Genomic DNA, 17,074 nt, shown 5'->3' on the forward strand with positions numbered 1-17,074 from the left:
GGGAGCATTTTGAGATGGCTTAGGCATTTCTTTGGGTGCATCTTGGTGTCCTAAAGCTTTAGAATATAACTTTCTCTTCTTATCCTCATTGTTTTTCCTCAAATCATTAAAAATTTGATTGAATTGAGGATCTTTTGACAATTTGGTAAAGAGATTTGCCACTGTCCTCGTTTTAGTTAAGTGGTCATCAAATTCCCCCAAGGAATTCACTTTATGTATACCCTCTATATCACGTGCGTTCAAGGCCTATTTGTAAATATCCTTATTTGTGAAATTTTCCTAAATAAAACATAACCCTTTTCTATTCAATCTGTAAGTAACCTCTTCATATGGGACCCTTTTGTATGTTAAAAATGTGTAAAAATGGTATTTTAAAAATCCCTTATGTTAAACCCACGTGATACATACATATATTTATGACTAAACTCCTTGGGAAAATTCCTCTTTCTCTTGTTGGTCATCAACATCTTCTTGCCTTGAAGTCCTTGCAACTTGATATTTAGCAACATTTTCAGCTTGTTGTCCATGGTGTGTGCTTTGTCCAAGATCAAGCATTGCATTTTCTCCTTCCCCATGTGACTTGTGCATACTAAGCGAAACTATCATTGCTTGATTCCATCGCAATGTATGAAGAAATCTTGCTATACATGCTTAGTTGAGAACAAGTTCATCACTTAAGCAAAGCTTTTGACTTCCAATCAAGTGCCTTGGGTCCACCAATTCAAAGGATTCGATGGTATCTTGGCATAATGGAATCTTAAAACCAGCCTTCCTTATTCGAAAGGGTGGTAATGAGTCCCAGGGTAAAAATTAGGGGTGAAATTTAGCTTAAAGTCTATCTTTTAGAGGTTTTCTTAGTCATCGGGCTAAATTGAAAACTAAAAAAATAGCCCATATATTCAAAAAATATATATATGTTGGCCCAAATTTCACCCAAAAACAACTTAAAAATAGGATTTTCTCATGGCATTCGTCTAATTTTCTAAGCTCTTTACCATTTATCAGCCGAACATTCACCTGCCTATCTACAAACTAAAAATCATGTGGGTCCCTTAATTTTTACCATGGTAATGGCTTGATTAACAAGAAGCAAATTCACATAAAATGAAATACACACTTTATTAAATCTTGGGAGAGCTAACACCTGATTGGTCCCAAAACTTGGTGCCTCTTGCAATATTTCTTTAACTTATATTGCAAATGAATGGAGTACAATTGAGATTCTTCAACCTTCTACACTAATCCAAGTGCTTCTTGCTATCAAATGAGCAGCAAGCCTTCAAATCAATATGCCCCTTGATTTGCTAGGGGGTTGGTCTTCACACTGCTCCTTGGAGATAAATTAGCCCCAAATTTGATGTTGCCTAGCTAGCCTCTTGAATCCTCATGAAATACATTTATTTTAGCTCTGAAAATTCAAGTCTAAAGCCTTTAAATTTAGGCATGCTTTATGATGTGGCAATCAAACCCTAATTTTTGATGTAAACTAGGGTTTACAATACATGTTTACCAAAAACTCTAGCTTTAATAGCTAGATTGTTGTAAAACTTGAAACAAAGCTAGAAAATGGCTAAAAGAGAGAGAGAAGGCTATAGAGAGAGAAAATTTAGAGATTTATGGCAAGAATTTGGTGAAATTAAGGTGGTGACCCAATTTTCCAATACTAAATGGATTCACCAATAACAAAGGGAGCATCAAAGGTTGTAATATTTAGGTTAAAGTGTATCGATTGCAATCTCTAACTTCCCATGGTCAAGAATATGAGTGATCTTCACCATAATGGTTTCCATTTGTTGGAAAACGACTCCAAAACAATCAGTAGTAGTCAAATATCTCTCCCAATAGCTCCAAAATGCAAAAACAAGACTTTCTTCTCTCTTTAGCCTTAATTAGCTTTTTCAAACTTGCATGGGCAAGACAGTTTTTTAAACTGAATTTTCAGCATTATCTAGCACATTAAACTCATTTTCAAAAATAAATTCAATAATTATCTTTTGCACCCATAAAAGTGATTTAGCTAGTCAAAAAATTCAATTGGTTGGGCCAAATTTTTCCCCAAGTATCTCAAAGCACTTATTAGCCTTAGACTGACATTAATTAGTTAATTGATGTCAAGTCTCTAATGTCACCACGTACACTTATGGCTAATTAAAGTTCTAGACTAATATCTCACACCAAAAACCACCTAAGACCAAACAAACATAAATTGTTACAACTTTTACCCTTGGCATTGGCTTATATTTTGGGATCCTTGGCTAGTTGCTATGAAATATCTTGGTTGCACATCATATGTGCATCTCACATTTGCACATTCGATTACTAAATTAATCAAACGTTAAGCAAAGCATTTGGATTTCACATCCTTGTGTCAAACCTCTTATATATGAAGGTTTTTTACTTGTTAGAAAAAATAGTAGTGGCAATATGTGAAAATTAGAGAGAGATAGATTTAGTCAACCTAGTTGTAGCGTGGCAAAAAGCTGAAAGTAGAAGAGGAAAGAATGCCAAAATAGTGATGAACAAAGTATGAAAACAACTTATCATGTAAAATGATGAATCTTTTGTGCAAAATTGTCATTAGCCACATCACATGTTCTTATGTACTGAATTCTCTTATTTGATGTGACTAAAAATTGATATAATTTCATTTATATATTGTCACTCTATCAGCCTCTCATTGTCACTCTTTTGTGAACCCTTGATTTATAACTAGGCCTAATTGAAAAAATATCGAAATATCCCAAATTTCTTTATGCAGTTTTTTCAAGTTTTTCCAGAAACAAAGAAAATACAAAAACAATATAGTGGGAGATTGTTACATGTCACTCTATTGGATCCTTTACACTACGATGGACTCTAATGGGGCGTGAAGAAGCCCATTAAAAACTCATAGAGAAGCTTGCCCAATGACTTTTTTTGGGTATAAGAATGAAATTCTTAAAAATACATATTTGATATGATTTTATCATTGCTAGAACCTATGCATTTACCATAGGTAATAAATTTACTGAAACGTTCCCGTTGGTGAGATCGCTCTTGGCCGATATTTAATGTTCTTGGCACAGAGATTACGTTTCAACTACGGATCAACAAAACGCTATTTCACGAAGGTTTCTTAAGAAAAAAACCGCATAACGTAGGAGGTAATTTCTTCCTAGTTCCCGAAGAGGTGAAAATTAAAAAAGTAGATCTAGTAAAAGAAAAAACTTCTGTGTGCATAGCAAATACAACATGCATACTAAGAGTTGGAGCATTGCATTGCGCTAGTTTTTCATTTTATCTTTTACTAATTTTGATGGTTGAAAAGAGAAACAATCAAGCCCTTGAAAAAAGATGAGAAAAAGAAAAAAATTACAAAATTGCTAATTAGGGGCCATTTCCCCTTCAAAAAAGGCAAGGTCTCTCTAACCATTACTATAGTGTATGCTCATAAAGGGACAGGGCAATAAGACATCACAGGTCACACGACCTTTCTTCTATATGCAAAGAGCACTCTGACTTGCCTTTGGCAAAAAAAAAAGAAAAGCTAAGCTTAAGCCATAGGCTTAATAAATACATACGCTAATTGATAAATGTACAAACATTGAGCTTAGGATAGACATATATTATGAGCGCAATGTACATCTACATCTACATCTACATCTACATCTTTGAAAATGAGGGGAGACTATGAAGCAGGATGAAGAAGATCACTCTTTCCAGAATCATATATTCTGTGTCTGATGATTCTTACAGAAGAAACTCGAAGTAAAGATTGCTTCGATTCTCTCTTTACCGGATGAAGAAGAGCACTCTTGCCAGAATCATATATTCTGCGTCTGTTGATTCTTACAGAAGAAACTCGAAGTAAAGATTGCTTCGGTCCTCTCTTTACAGGATGAAGAAGAGCACTATTGCCAGAATCATGACGAGGGTGAAGAATCGAAGTTGCCAGAGGAACGTGACTGATTTCGACGGAGGTACGACCCATGTCTGCCTCGCCACTGAATCTGCAAGATACGAAGGAGAAGAAGATGGCGATGATGATGAAGATGAGGCTTTCGTGATACTGGAACTTGCAATGGACTCGAGAATCAGAGGAAAAACCTCTGTAGGTGCGGCCTGCCCGATGTAGAGGTCAGAGTGGCCATACCCAGGGACCACGTGGCGGCTGTGGCGGAGCTGCGGGTGGTGCCTCTGCATCAGGGCGTGCGCCCTCTCAGTGGTTGTGGGGGTCACCAGCAGAGGCCGCCCCCCTGAGATGTACGTTGTGGGCACTGCCAACCGCCCAATGAAGGGCATGTACCTGTCCTTCCCATTGCGGCTCACCACATGCCCCGCCTTGCAGATTCTCCTGAGCTGCAGGAAGCCCATGGCCGGAAGCTTCACCAGGCTCTCCTTGCTCAGCCAGTAGTGCAGCCTTTCGCACAGGTTCTCGTGCCAGAATGCGTTGCCAAAGAGTGCATTGAACAGATTGCACTCTTTGCAGGTGCAGCTCTCCAGCCTCGGAATGAAGCTGCATATGGACTTCAGTAGTCTGTGTCTCCAGCTCTCCGAGTGGCTCTCTGAAAACTCTAGGATGTTATTCTTGCCAAGTATCATGATAGATATCTGCATCAACACAGATGAGACTGTTAGAGTTACCATAGAATGGGTAGCGCAGGACAAAGTTATCAGGTCCACAGTCACGCTGGGCCAAGACTCATGTTACCCAGGCCTGAGACAAGCAGGGCATCAAATAAGTGTAAACAGACTGAACACAAAATTCTGAAAGAGATGTTTGTGTACATTTATGTGGACTTACTGGGATGAGAGGTAGGAATAGCTTCAACATGGCCAGCTTTGTGACATCAAAGTACATTGAGGAGTTGGTACATGTGAGAGAAGCAACCAATGTGCTGGGAACGTATCCTCCAAGAATGGCCATGTGGATTGTTAGTCCCCCAATGCAATGGGCGACCACATGGATGGGCTCTTGCTTTTCTCGAACCTCGGCTATCGTTGAGAATGCTGCAATGTTAATCAAGCGAGCAGAATGAGATGACATTATACCATACTGTTGCATATGAATGAGAGAGAGAGAGAGAGAGAGAGAGAGAGGCACACCTGCTGGGATGTCATATTGGGCAATGTCATCCAAAGAGAAGGGAGTTGTTGTGCAGACAGAGAAGTGGAGTCTCATGCGCAAAACCCAAACCTCGTAGCCTTTGTCAAGAAGCGTGCGGACTAGATCAATCTCTTCTGTCTGAAGATAAAAACTCTCTCCGCTGTATCCATTGAGGAGGAGGGCACACTTTCTATTCTCATCAGAGACGCTGTGTTCTTCTGTTTCTTCTATAGAACAAGCCTGAGGAAGCCATTGCAGACAGCTGATGCGAGCACCATCATCTGTTCAAATTGGGAAAATTCAGGTGAACAGTATAAGAGAGATGAAAAGAAGGGAGAGCTGTATATGCTGTGAATGAAACTGAATCAAAGCACTAGAAGAGGAAAGTTTGATTGCAATGTACCTGTAGTGATGTTGTGGATGGTATATGAAGGGTATGAGGATTGTCCAGGCTCTGCGTAGGTAGAAGTCGTTGTAAGATCAGAATCTTTATCATGAGGAGCGCATGGTCTAGCAAAGAGGTATGTCTTGAGGAGGCTGAGGAGGAGAGACGAGACAAATTGAAATCGTCGAGGTCCTCTCATGCTTATGAGAGATCTCAAAAGTGCAATATAGCTGACCTTCAATGAGCCCCGCATCACTACATCTCCTTCAATCAATTCACCGTTGGAAAGGTTTCTCAGCCTGCATAGCTCCACCTGTAGCGTTCTTGATTCTTCAAATGCAGTGGCCCCAAACATGAATGGTCGCATTTCCTTTTTCCCTCTCATCACATACCTGTCAAATAGAATGTCATAAACAGCCTCATTAAGAAACAAAGGTGCTAGTCTTGGTTACTTTCAATACAGTTACATACTTGAAAACACCAGCGATTCTGGTTCAGTGTTGAGATACTTACAGGGCTCCAGTTTCACATGTAAGTAGCAGCTGGTAGTGCATATACTGGGTGAATGGGGTCCTTGCATTTCTTGCACTCATGTCGACGCTCCCATCTATAATATGAAGCAACCCATCCTCTATGCTTCTCATGCTTAACCTTCCACCTACTGATCCTTTCAAAATCCCAACCTTTCTGTCCTTGTGGCCCATGTCTACCACCAACTCCAATTTACATGGCAAACCCTCCACTTTGCCTGACAATGTTTCCCACACTCTTGCACCAGCTGCATTTGTATAATCTGGTGTGTGGTTTCCAGCGTTGGATGGACTACCTAAACTGAGCTCTTGTTTTTTCTTCTTGAGAGCATCTTGTACAATAGCATGCGATATATGTTCAGCTACAGCAGTGATGGTGAAGGAAGGATTCACTCCAACTGCGCATGGGATTACAGATGCATCACAGACATAGAGACCTTGGTGCAGTCTATCCTCCAGCTGATCAGTCCCAGCTATATCATCTCTGTCCTTTTGCAGACAAGAATCTGGCCAGAAGACCTGTCCACTAGAGTTTACAACTCCTTGTTTCGAGCTTTTGGCTGCAATACAACCACCCAAAAGATGTACTGTTGTGTTGTGCAAAGTTGGGATAAACATCTGTCCTCCTATGCGTTTGGCAATCTTCTCCACTGTGCTTATCTTCTTGGGAATAAGGGCATCTGTTGGGGGAAAGAATTTAGTGAAGCCATGATAACTTGTGTCAAATTCAACACGACCATCAGCTGCATCATGCCCCATCATGTTAAGGATCAGGGAGTCGCTGTTTTGTGTCTTCAGCAGCCGTTTCAATTTATGCCAGACCCCATAAAAAAGCCCAAACCAGAATCCTCTATGAGCTATGACTTTGAAAAACAAGAAAGAGAAGCCGTTGGAGAGTACAGCACCCTGCAGATGATGCCATCCACAGTTAGACATAATGCCATAATAGTTTAAGATATCATGTTCCTGCATGCACCCCATGATAAGAGAATAGCATTCTACAAATCAACCTGCTCGTTTCACAAGCCTGGTGCATATTAAGTTTTATACTGGACATTGTACAATCCAACTTGGGCTTTTGATGTGGATGCAGATTATAGGAGTGAATACTAACCTGAATGGTAAAGCCAAGAGAGGAAGTATATGATCTAGTAATGGAAGGCCCAGGCCTATCAAAAACTGGCGTGTTTGCAAATGCATTTGTGCTTATAGAATATGCCTTCGTAGCCACATGAGTTCCACAAACAAATGCTACTTTGTTTCCATTACAACTGAAACCATGGCCAAGCTTATCAGAAAGAGGAAGGCCTCTCAGCTTGGATTGGAATAGAATGTTTGAAGATCCCACGACTCCAGCTGCAAATCATAGATCGTTCAAAACCATAAGTATTGATCAAGCTAACACGATTAAAGTAGTGCTGCGTACAGACTCTAACAAGATGATCACCAAATCCGCCATGATTAATACATTGGTGTGTACTAACCAATCGACTGTATGTAATCATTGAACAATTACCTGATATCACAACATAATCAGCTGTTATGTAATTTAATTCATCCAAATACACTCGCCAACGACGACGTTGATGTTGTTGAGTCTCATTATCGGCTGTATTATGTCCTGGTATGTGATAATTGGGCAACACAAAGCGAGCTTGGCATCTGGTCTGCACCACAGCTCCTGCCTGATGCCAAGAAAACAACTTATAAATGGAAATCATATGATGATGTGGAGTTAAGGTTTGTGAGTCATCATATGCTGTTAATGGATACACAGTGGGAGAATAAGTAGCGAAGGGTTGTATGCAGTAAAGGTTCATCATCACAAGAAGTTCTAGGCAAATTCCCACTATAGTTCTCATATTGTGAATTACGACAACATTTTGAGCTTCCACAAGGGAGGGACTGCACCTAAACCGACGGCCCCTATCTCCATCCACACCTAGCTACGTATGTGATGCCTATATGCCTCCCGAGCAGAAGCTCATGGTGTTGAACAATATAGGGAAAACAAGGAAAGGGAGCCCTTTTTCTCACATGGGAAAATGTCAAACTCCTTGTGCATGTGCTGATAGAGAAGTAAGGGGATTTGTGGTCAAATTGTATGTGCAGTTACAAGCTGGTTTTTCATCGTTTGCAGCGATAGACCATATGTAGTTCAGACAAGGAATGATCATTTGTAGTGAAGCTTTGTACTGAATTGCACCGTAGCTGGGATAAATATGCAGCGCTGTTAAGGGTGGGAAAATGGTGGCAGGCCATGCAGATATGGTGTTTTGGTGGAAGGCCATGCGGTAAATATGCACTAGCAGTGACTTCATGGTTAAGAAAAATGAGAGCAAATGTTCACGATACATATATTGGACAATCAAGACGGGGTGGAGGTCATACCTGGATAGCGGCAGAGATATAGTTTCTATCCACGGATTTCTTGGCGTTATAAGGGCAGCCGTTGAAGCAGCTCCCACAAGCGGTGCAAGGGCTCATATTATTGATGGACATCTGAGGTGCTGCAGGAGAGTTCTGATCGGCTGGGTGGCGGGACGCGTACGGCGGACTGTTGTCGAAGCAGACGCTAAGCGAGAGCTTGTCCAAGGTACAGTCCTCGATCTCATTGGAGACCGCATCCACAACCCTGGAGTTGGGGAAGGGGAAGGGGGGAGACTCAGGCTGGAGCATGGTGCGCGCTCGGGACTCGGAGGCGTGCCAGTCCGCGTGGTTCCATTCTGCGGGCCATCGCGGATCGTTTCGAGCCCTGCGTGGGGTTGGTAGCACCACGCCGCCATTGATGAGGGAGCCCCCGCCCAGCCCGGTGCCGGTGACGGCAAGGACTCCACCAGAGAAGTGCAACTGAGACAATATGTATGCAGCAGACAGCAGCGGTACAGAATTAGCTAGGTATTACGTCTTGTTAATTCTCACCATGATTCCCACATTGTGAGTTACGACAACGTTTTGAGCTTCTACGAGGGAGGGATTGCATACCTAGCTAATTAGAGTCGATGGGGGAAGGTGGCAGCCCCTTGCTCCCAAGTGTACCGACCTAGGTATGCAGTGCCTCCCGAGAAGAAACTAATTATTCATGATGCTCAACACTTAAGAAAACGCAATACGTATATGAGAGAGAGAGAGAGAGAGACAGAAGGGGGGTGGGGGGAGTGTGCTGTGTATGATCATTGCCTGGTAGAGTGCGTCGCTGGGGCCTGCGTTGCCGTAGGGCGTGTTCCAGCGCGTCGTCCAGAACGTGTTCCAGAAGTTCCTGGGGAAGTCGCCAGCTTCCCATTGCCTTCCTTTCTCCAGCAAGCACACCTTCAGCCCCGCTTCCGACAGCCGGCACGCAGCCACAGACCCGCCATAGCCAGACCCGATCACCACCGCATCAAAGCCAGCAGCACCACCACCACAAGAAGAAGAAGACGACGACGAAGACTGCGACGAAGCCGTCTCTCGCGCTGGACTCCCTTCCATGTCTTCGTTTCCTGACGTAAGCAGCAATCGCAGTACACGCTACCAATCAGTGAGACACTAGAGTGGCGGACTTCTCCTTCGCATGCGCAACTCGCTTTTTCTTACGTAACATTAATTCTTTTGAGGTATGAATGTATTGTTCCTTGCACTGAATACCAAGTAAGTCCGACATTCTCTCCAAAAGAGGCTAATGGAGATTCAAGAGAGTGCCAGAGAGAGAGAGAGAGAGAGAGAGAGAGAGAGAGAGAGAGAGAGCCTAGAGCTATGAGGAACTATGATGATGATTGTAGTGTTCCTGAAAAAAAAAATTGTCAACCTAAGTCTTAGCCTTAAAATTTGAACCCTTCAAAACCTTTACATTCTAAATTGAACGGGTCCAATTCTTTTGATCTTTCAAATTGAATTGGTCAAATTTCTTTTCAAATCTTTAATATAAAGATAATCATCTTTTTTTCTATTATTTGAAAGGGTTTATATCTCAAAGTTTTCATTGTAACATATGTTTGATTGTATTGCTTGTCTTATGATTTTTGGATATGTTACAAAACAAGTTACTTGGCGTATGTGGGTCATCTATAAAAGGTAACTGTTTTTGTGATGTGAAGCTACAAAGATTCGTGATAAAAATTGATTTGCACATTGCTCTTACTTTTCAAAAAGAGTATTGCTCTCAATTTTTGGGCGCTTTGAGAGAGAGGGTAGAAGACAACTCCATCTTGAAGAACTTAAACATATTATGTCCCTCTTTCTTCCTCTTTGGACAACTTTTCAAGATGTATGGGTTGAAGAAGTGAATGCCTTGATTGACTTTTATGCATCTCCTAAAATAATTGATAATCATGTACACAAAGGTGTGATTGATGGTATGAGCTTGAGGAGGCAATCTCAGATTTTCAAAGTTCAAGGTTCCTTGGATTGGAAAAACCTAGCTTTAAAAGATACTTGGACTTGAATTAGCTTCAATCCATTGCTATGCTAGAAGTATCAAAACTTATTAAAGCTTAGTCAAATTGGATTGTTACATAGTTCAAGCATTGCTATTTGTGAAAGAGGCTTTTCCATTCAAAACCTAATTGAGACATGCACTAGAAATCAGCTAGATACAACACATATGGAAGCTTTAATGTTGATTTCTATCGAGGGCATTGTTCTACAAGAAATGGACTTTACTAGAGGAATTGAAGCATGGAAAAATTGCAAAACATCAAGGCATATCTGTGGTGCTCCTCAAGCTTGAGGTTTTTAATGCTTTATATTTCGTTATATTTACTTTCATGTTATTTTAAAGTATACTTATGTAACTATTACTTATGTTTGAGCTTTCAAAGTATGTATTTTGTAGGTGTGGACTTGCTCACCCATTGGCTTATTCATATCATACTTAAGGAGTGGAGTCTTGCAATTCTCTTTATGCATGTTTGAGATATTTAAAGAGTTGTTTTGAAGCTAACATAACCTCTCTTTTTTATGTGCAGGTGATGATTCATGTTTGCTTGAAGGTGACTTCTATGATGGAAATTTGGGACATTTTCATATCTTACTTTGTATAAGAAAATTTGCATGGGGACTATGTGACTCATCTAATGTCAAAAGACAATAGTTAAACTTCAAGTTTGCACTTGATATAGCTTCAAGGTAGTAGCTTCTTTTTATATAGAGCTACCTTGTATGATTCGTTCTCTCTCTCTCTCTCTATTAACTTGGATCCCTGTTTGTCATTGAGAATGACAACTATAATACAAAAACACCTCATTTTGCGATCAACTCTATCTTGCAAATTAAAATTTTTAGAATGTAAGATTATTTGGTACAAGGTTGTTGATAGTTAGATTATGAACTTGAATGTAAAATACCTTGAACTTTTAGGTAATAAATTTGTGAATTATTAATATTGAGAAAAAACTATATTTTCACATCTCTAAAGGTTTTGGTATTGCCTATAAAAAAAGTTTTTCGTGAACACTAGCCATATCAGAAAATGTAGGCCACCTTCAAGCAATAAAGCATGAGTACTAATTGAGTAGAAGGGAATTCATGATGCTGCTGTGTAATAATGGTAGCTCCCTTCAATTTGTGTGATGTGCTTGATCCCTAAGAGTTATAATGACCATATCTTACTACTATCCATTGTTAGCTTCCATTTGCAGCACGAAAATGCACCACAACATGATTAGTTGCTTTACAAGTGTAATTCATCTAGAGTAACATTATGGCACGAAGAACATGGGCAGGAGAGCTCCCATCAACACATCTTTTGATATTCATTCTGGTCCACCTTTGTCATCATGTACCCCCTTGACTAGCCCTCTATTTACGATGAACCTCAAGATCACATCTCTTTCAAATAGTCTTTTATGATGAATTTTGCCTTCACTTGCTCACATATCTGCATAGATAACACCTTATATGACTTGAAGAAGGGGGGGATCAATTGACAACCATTCCCAAAGAACCTCAGACACCAGGCGAAACACACCGACGATGGACCCCCATTATCCTCATTCAATGGCCAATCCTCTAGCACTCCATAATGGCACCTTGTGCTATTAGCTGATTTGCTACTCGATATGAAACTCTGATCTCCCATATCATATGCAAAGTAGCAGCTTCCTCCTCACATTGACAAATAACTCAAAAACATGCACGATGCAAACCTACTCCTTATAGTGATATTTTCTAAGCATATTCATTGTTATAGGCATAAGCTCCCCTCCAAAGGATTGCATGCATGGCGACCAACCTTGCAAGAAAAAAACACTTTCCACACTAACACCCCCCCATTATCCTCCTTGAAGCCCATCTTGATTATTACAACAATCATAAAGAATATCCATGCATTGATAATATGAAAAACTATATGCTGCTTCAAAACCTTTCTTGCCTTGGTCATTCAAAGCATTATAAATCATCACTACCCCTTGTGCCATTATCATGCTGTGATTTGAGATCTCACAAGGGCAAACATGGCCGCATGATCTTCTTGAAACACATTACTTTGTGAAAATCTACATCTATCACTCTTAATTAAAATATTGAAGTGATTCCATATAGGACCTTGTTTTCGGTAGCTATATCATTCGTAGCAAATAGTGATGCTTTAGAAACTAGTTGCCTTAGGCTACACAATCCTTCTTGTTGACAAAAGTAAGACTTGGTATGGACAAATGTTTTTGAAACAACAGAATCTTGAACTCTTGTGGCTTTGGTACTCAAGACAAACTCCGCTATAATCCTAGAATTACCCACCATATCAATACCTTTGCATATGTGTGTGATACCTTTAAATATTTTCCAAAATCTTTGTAGAGTGTACCCAAAATTGGAAGAGCCTCAGTATAAACATGTCCCAACTCTATTGCCTCTAGAGACTTCATAATTGCATATTCAACCTCCCCAAAAGCTTATACAATTGGCTTTGGTACTCAAGACAAACTCCGCTATAATCCTAGAATTACCCACCATATCAATACATTTGCATATGTGTGTGATACCTTTAAATATTTTCCAAAATCTTTGTAGAGTGTACCCAAAATTGGAAGAGCTTCAATATAATCACGTCCCAACTCTATTGCCTCTAGAGACTTCATAATTGCATATTCAACCTCCCCAAAAGCTTGTACAATTTGCATGAATCATTGACAAAGTCTACATCTAGGAAGATAGCCTTTTGCAAAGCTCCCTTGGCCACCTTATACTCACCAATCCCAAGCAAAGCATTCTCTCCTGTCTTAAAAAAAGAAACAAAATTTTTTGTGTACCTGCTTGCGATTCCATGCAATTTACATTAGCAAAAAATATGCTTTAAAAATGGATTTCATGCTCAATCACACATGATTTTGAGAAGAAGTGCAAAGTCAGAATCCATGCCATGGAATCACATAATCAATGTAATACATTAAAAGATGAATGCAATGAAAAAAATTTGCCTAGCCTATCTAGAAGTGACATTGCATCATGTAAAATGCAAACACAATTCCTTCATTAAAAATTTCCCCCTTATCCTCACCTCTCATCCCTTAATGAAAGAAATAATTGTTGCACTCTGCTCCACCCATCCAAATCTCAGAAATACCAAAAAACTAATGGTCCTCAAGATGTTGACCAAAAAGGTAACCAATCTCACAATTGGAGGAGTGCTTCATGATCTTGAACCTCACCCAATCACCTTTTCCACTCATCCTAAAGTTCTTAATTCAGTGATGAATATCTCAACTCTCGTGCATGCAAAGAACAATGTGAAACCCTATAAGATAAAATTTCTAAAGGTGTTCCAAACTTGTAGCATATGTCATCATATATAAATTTCGTCACATCTGCTGTGATATTCTTAACTGCTTTCCAACGAGAAAGATAAGCAAGTGCAGTCAAGATATAAATCTTTCCTCTTGAAGTATCTTGAAGTATGAGGTAAAGGACCACTTGCATATATTCCCCATTTTTAAAGAATGTTGTAAGCAATAATTGTCTTTCTAGTTTTTGGTTTTAGAAATTTCTTGCTCATTCTCTGACATTCATGACAAGACCTGGGGGATCAATGATTTACATCTTTATGTATACTTGGCCATATACACCCCTCATCAAGATTTTTTGGAGTGTTATTTTGTAGGTATAGTGTCCTCACAACAGGGTCCCTCATGGTTACTTTCTAAAATATGATAAATTTCCTCTTTCTAAAGTACTCTTCTAAGAATCAAATCCACTCCTTTTGCAAATAGAATGTCATTCACTACTTTATACCTTCTAGCCCTTCTAAAAAACCCATAGTTTTTTTCTTTAGGAACCTATCAAAATAAACTCTTCCAACTCAAGTATTTCTCTACCTCGATACAAAGGAAAATTTGCTTTGATAGCAAATAATTGACAAATTGCAACTTGAGTAGTATTATGAGCTTCAAGATTTTCTTCTTTACTATGTGTTTCAGACTCCAAGCTTCAAAATGATTAAAATCTCTCCTGATTCTATTATACATTCTCTCAAGTTTGAAATTCTTGATTTGCTAGATTTCGAGAATTCACTTTACTAAAAGTAAAGCGTCACCTCTAATCCTAAATCTTCTAGTTCCCATTCTTTAGCACATTGAAATAGCTGCTTGGAAAGGTGCATATTCAACTCCATTGTTACTAGTAGCGAGCTAGTAGCCTCAAGTCCTACAATTTCCTTCCTTATAAAATTTCCCTATGGATCATAAACCACAATCCCACCTGATGATGCTTGATGTATCCTACAATAAGAACCATCAAAGTACATTAAAAATGAGTTTTTGATCTCTAGTCTAGCCTCTTTTTTGTCCCCAAAATTTTCTTTCAATAGAAATGAACTCCCCTTATAGGTCAGAAGGTCTGCTATTGCTGCTCGAGTTGATTCCTCAACTTGGAATTTATATTGAAATTCCTCAAGGTCAACCATTGACTCAATTTTTTTTCCAACAACTCTTTTTGCTCTACTAAAACTTGAGATCGTCCCATCAATTCTTTTAACACCTCTAGTTTCCCTTCTTCACCTTCTCCAATCATTATGCAATCTTGAACTTCTTTCATTTTTACATTTGATACTTGAACACTAGACTGTCTTTTTTCTTCTTTCTCATCTTCTTTTGTAGACTCTTCTTCTTTAGATGTTCCCTCATCTTTGAGAAAAAATAAAAGTCCCTTGTCTTTTGTTGTGGAAATGGTCTTTTCTTTACCAAATATTTCAAAAACTCTAGAAAAATTGTATTTATTTTTATTTGATATACGAGTATCCTAGATTTCTCTCTAATTTTTTGATTCTATGTTTTTCTACAAGGTTTTAGCATTTTTTTCTCCTTTTCCTTCATCTCTAATACTTTCTCTACTATTATTGATGAAATTTTCATATTCGAATCACTTTCTAAACTCTCATCCTCACTATAATCTTCCTCTGTATTATCATTCTCTTTCTCTTCTTCTTCTTCTTCTTCACTATCATCTTCATTCACTATTTCTCTTCTCGATGCCATGCCGAATTTTCTTACTATTCCTCTTCAATCAAAATTCTTATGCTTCCTCTACCCAAATCTTATATAACTCCATCCTTTCTGAGCTAAGGTCTACTAAGAATAAGAGGAAAAGCCCCTAACCCTATTGGCATAACATGGCAAGTTATTTTCATGGCTACACCATAGACTTTAACCTCCAAGTCTTGAATTATTTCTTTGCATTTCACTTTATCATGATTTGCAAACCTAGTTTAAAATCCAAATCCCACAATTATTCAGAGACCAAACTCTTCTACACAGACTTGAGTAACCACACTAGCTTGTGCTCCTCCATCTATATATGTCTCCCCCATATTTTGATTTTTATACCATGCATCTACAATATACCATATATCTAGTAGTCCTTTTACACTCAAAAATCTTATTGTTCCTCTCCTTCCTTTTTTTTCTTTTGGATTTACTAACTTTTTCCATTGTCCTCTTATTTTAGGACACAACTCTATTAATTGTGCAAAAGTTATGTCTTTTTCCTACCCATCATATCTCTTCTCAAATCATAGTCATTTTCCCCTTCCTCTAAAGGAATGTAAGAAGTATGATAATGTTCTCTAGGTTTTCTCATTTTTTCTTCCCCATACTTGTCATTCTTCTCTCCCTTCTTTGCCTCTCTCCCTCTTTCCTCACCATTTTTACTAGTTTCAGGTCCCTCTCTCTCTCTACATCTCTCCTCCTTTTGATTGCAGGTAGCATTACATCAACTGTCTTATTTTTCTCACTCTTTTTTTCAACAAGGATACAATTTATGGTAGTCTTACCTTTCTCTTCCTATGTTGGTTTTAGTGCTTGGGATGTAGAATGATATCTAATTTCAATACCATAGTCATTGTATCTGTTTGAAAGGTTTTGGGATAAACGATACATGTCTCCTCCTACTCTAGGTGAATAAGGATAATTTGTGCTTATATGTTCTATCTCTCTACAAGAATAACAAATCAATGGTTTCCTAAAATAACATGTTCTATTTTCTCCTCTTCTTCTATATTTTCTTGACTAGTCTATCCTATAGATCTCCCATTACCTCCTCCCAAAGGTCTTCCTCTGAAAGCTTGCAACCTCATGTTTTGTAGTTGCCTAGATAGTTGATCTATATCCCAAGAGCTAGTTGAGCATTTTGTCTCTTGCTAATAGCTAATAATTTTGCTCACTCCCTTGCAAATTTTGGTCTCTACTCTCAACATTGGGTGTTTTAAAAGGTTCTCTCTTTTTTAGTTTCTCAAATTTTTTTCTTTTTCAATTGCAATTATCACTACTCCCTCAAAAGTGCTTGATTCCTTAATTTCTAGTTTAGTTCTTACATCTTCTTGAAAAATTTTCACAAAATGTTTTACTTTAACATTTCAAGTGTTCTCTCTCTTGTGCCTAGAGATGTGTTCCAACGATCCCAAAGTTAGGTTAATTGTAGGGTGAAAAATTCTATGGTCTAGTTTTTTTTTTTTGGGAAACTTCTATTTTGCTCCAAAGAACTTGGGAACTCTCAATCTCTTTAAATCAATTAAGAAATGCCTCTTTGGTTGCTTCATACTCTATAAGGACTAGGAGATTTCTCAATCATAATTTTTTTTCATAATCCTCAAACCAATTTCTACCT

The 17,074-nt window shown here is 38.9% G+C and overlaps 1 protein-coding gene across 3 annotated transcripts; it reads right to left on the reverse strand.

Annotated features, from left to right (window-relative positions):
- Positions 1–3,343: 3,343 nt before the first annotated feature.
- Positions 3,344–9,633, reverse strand: LOC148034002 (uncharacterized). Of its 3 annotated transcripts, XM_087682013.1 has the most exons (10): positions 9,182–9,633; positions 8,393–8,851; positions 7,518–7,686; positions 7,116–7,357; positions 5,985–6,907; positions 5,490–5,863; positions 5,086–5,367; positions 4,784–4,989; positions 4,087–4,590; positions 3,344–3,989 (listed from the first exon to the last, which is right to left on the reverse strand). In XM_087682013.1, the coding sequence occupies exons 1-10, from the start codon at positions 9,467–9,469 to the stop codon at positions 3,903–3,905; spliced, it is 3,534 nt and encodes a 1,177-aa protein (XP_087538139.1). In that variant the 5' UTR covers positions 9,470–9,633; the 3' UTR covers positions 3,344–3,902. The 3 variants fall into 3 exon arrangements, with proteins under 3 accessions (XP_087538139.1, XP_087538138.1, XP_087538140.1); XM_087682012.1 differs by having other exon boundaries at positions 3,344–4,590; positions 9,182–9,632; XM_087682014.1 differs by lacking the exon at positions 9,182–9,633 and adding an exon at positions 8,987–9,107 and having other exon boundaries at positions 3,344–4,590.
- Between the last annotated feature and the right edge of the window lie 7,441 nt (positions 9,634–17,074).

The sequence above is a fragment of the Lygodium microphyllum genome, chromosome 7, assembly GCF_053477565.2.
Source record: "Lygodium microphyllum isolate KBCC chromosome 7, Lygodium_microphyllum_v1.1.10, whole genome shotgun sequence".
Taxonomy (NCBI): domain Eukaryota; kingdom Viridiplantae; phylum Streptophyta; class Polypodiopsida; order Schizaeales; family Lygodiaceae; genus Lygodium; species Lygodium microphyllum.

Excerpts from the sequence above, each read along its gene's own strand:
- LOC148034002 (XM_087682012.1), bottom strand. The coding sequence starts at position 9,469 with ATGGAAGGGAGTCCAGCGCGAGAGACGGCTTCGTCGCAGTCTTCGTCG. Across the intron at positions 8,852-9,181 it reads CCAGCGACGCACTCTACCAG|TTGCACTTCTCTGGTGGAGT; the intron begins GCAATGATCATA and ends ATATTGTCTCAG. Across the intron at positions 4,990-5,085 it reads CCAATATGACATCCCAGCAG|CATTCTCAACGATAGCCGAG; the intron begins GTGTGCCTCTCT and ends TTAACATTGCAG.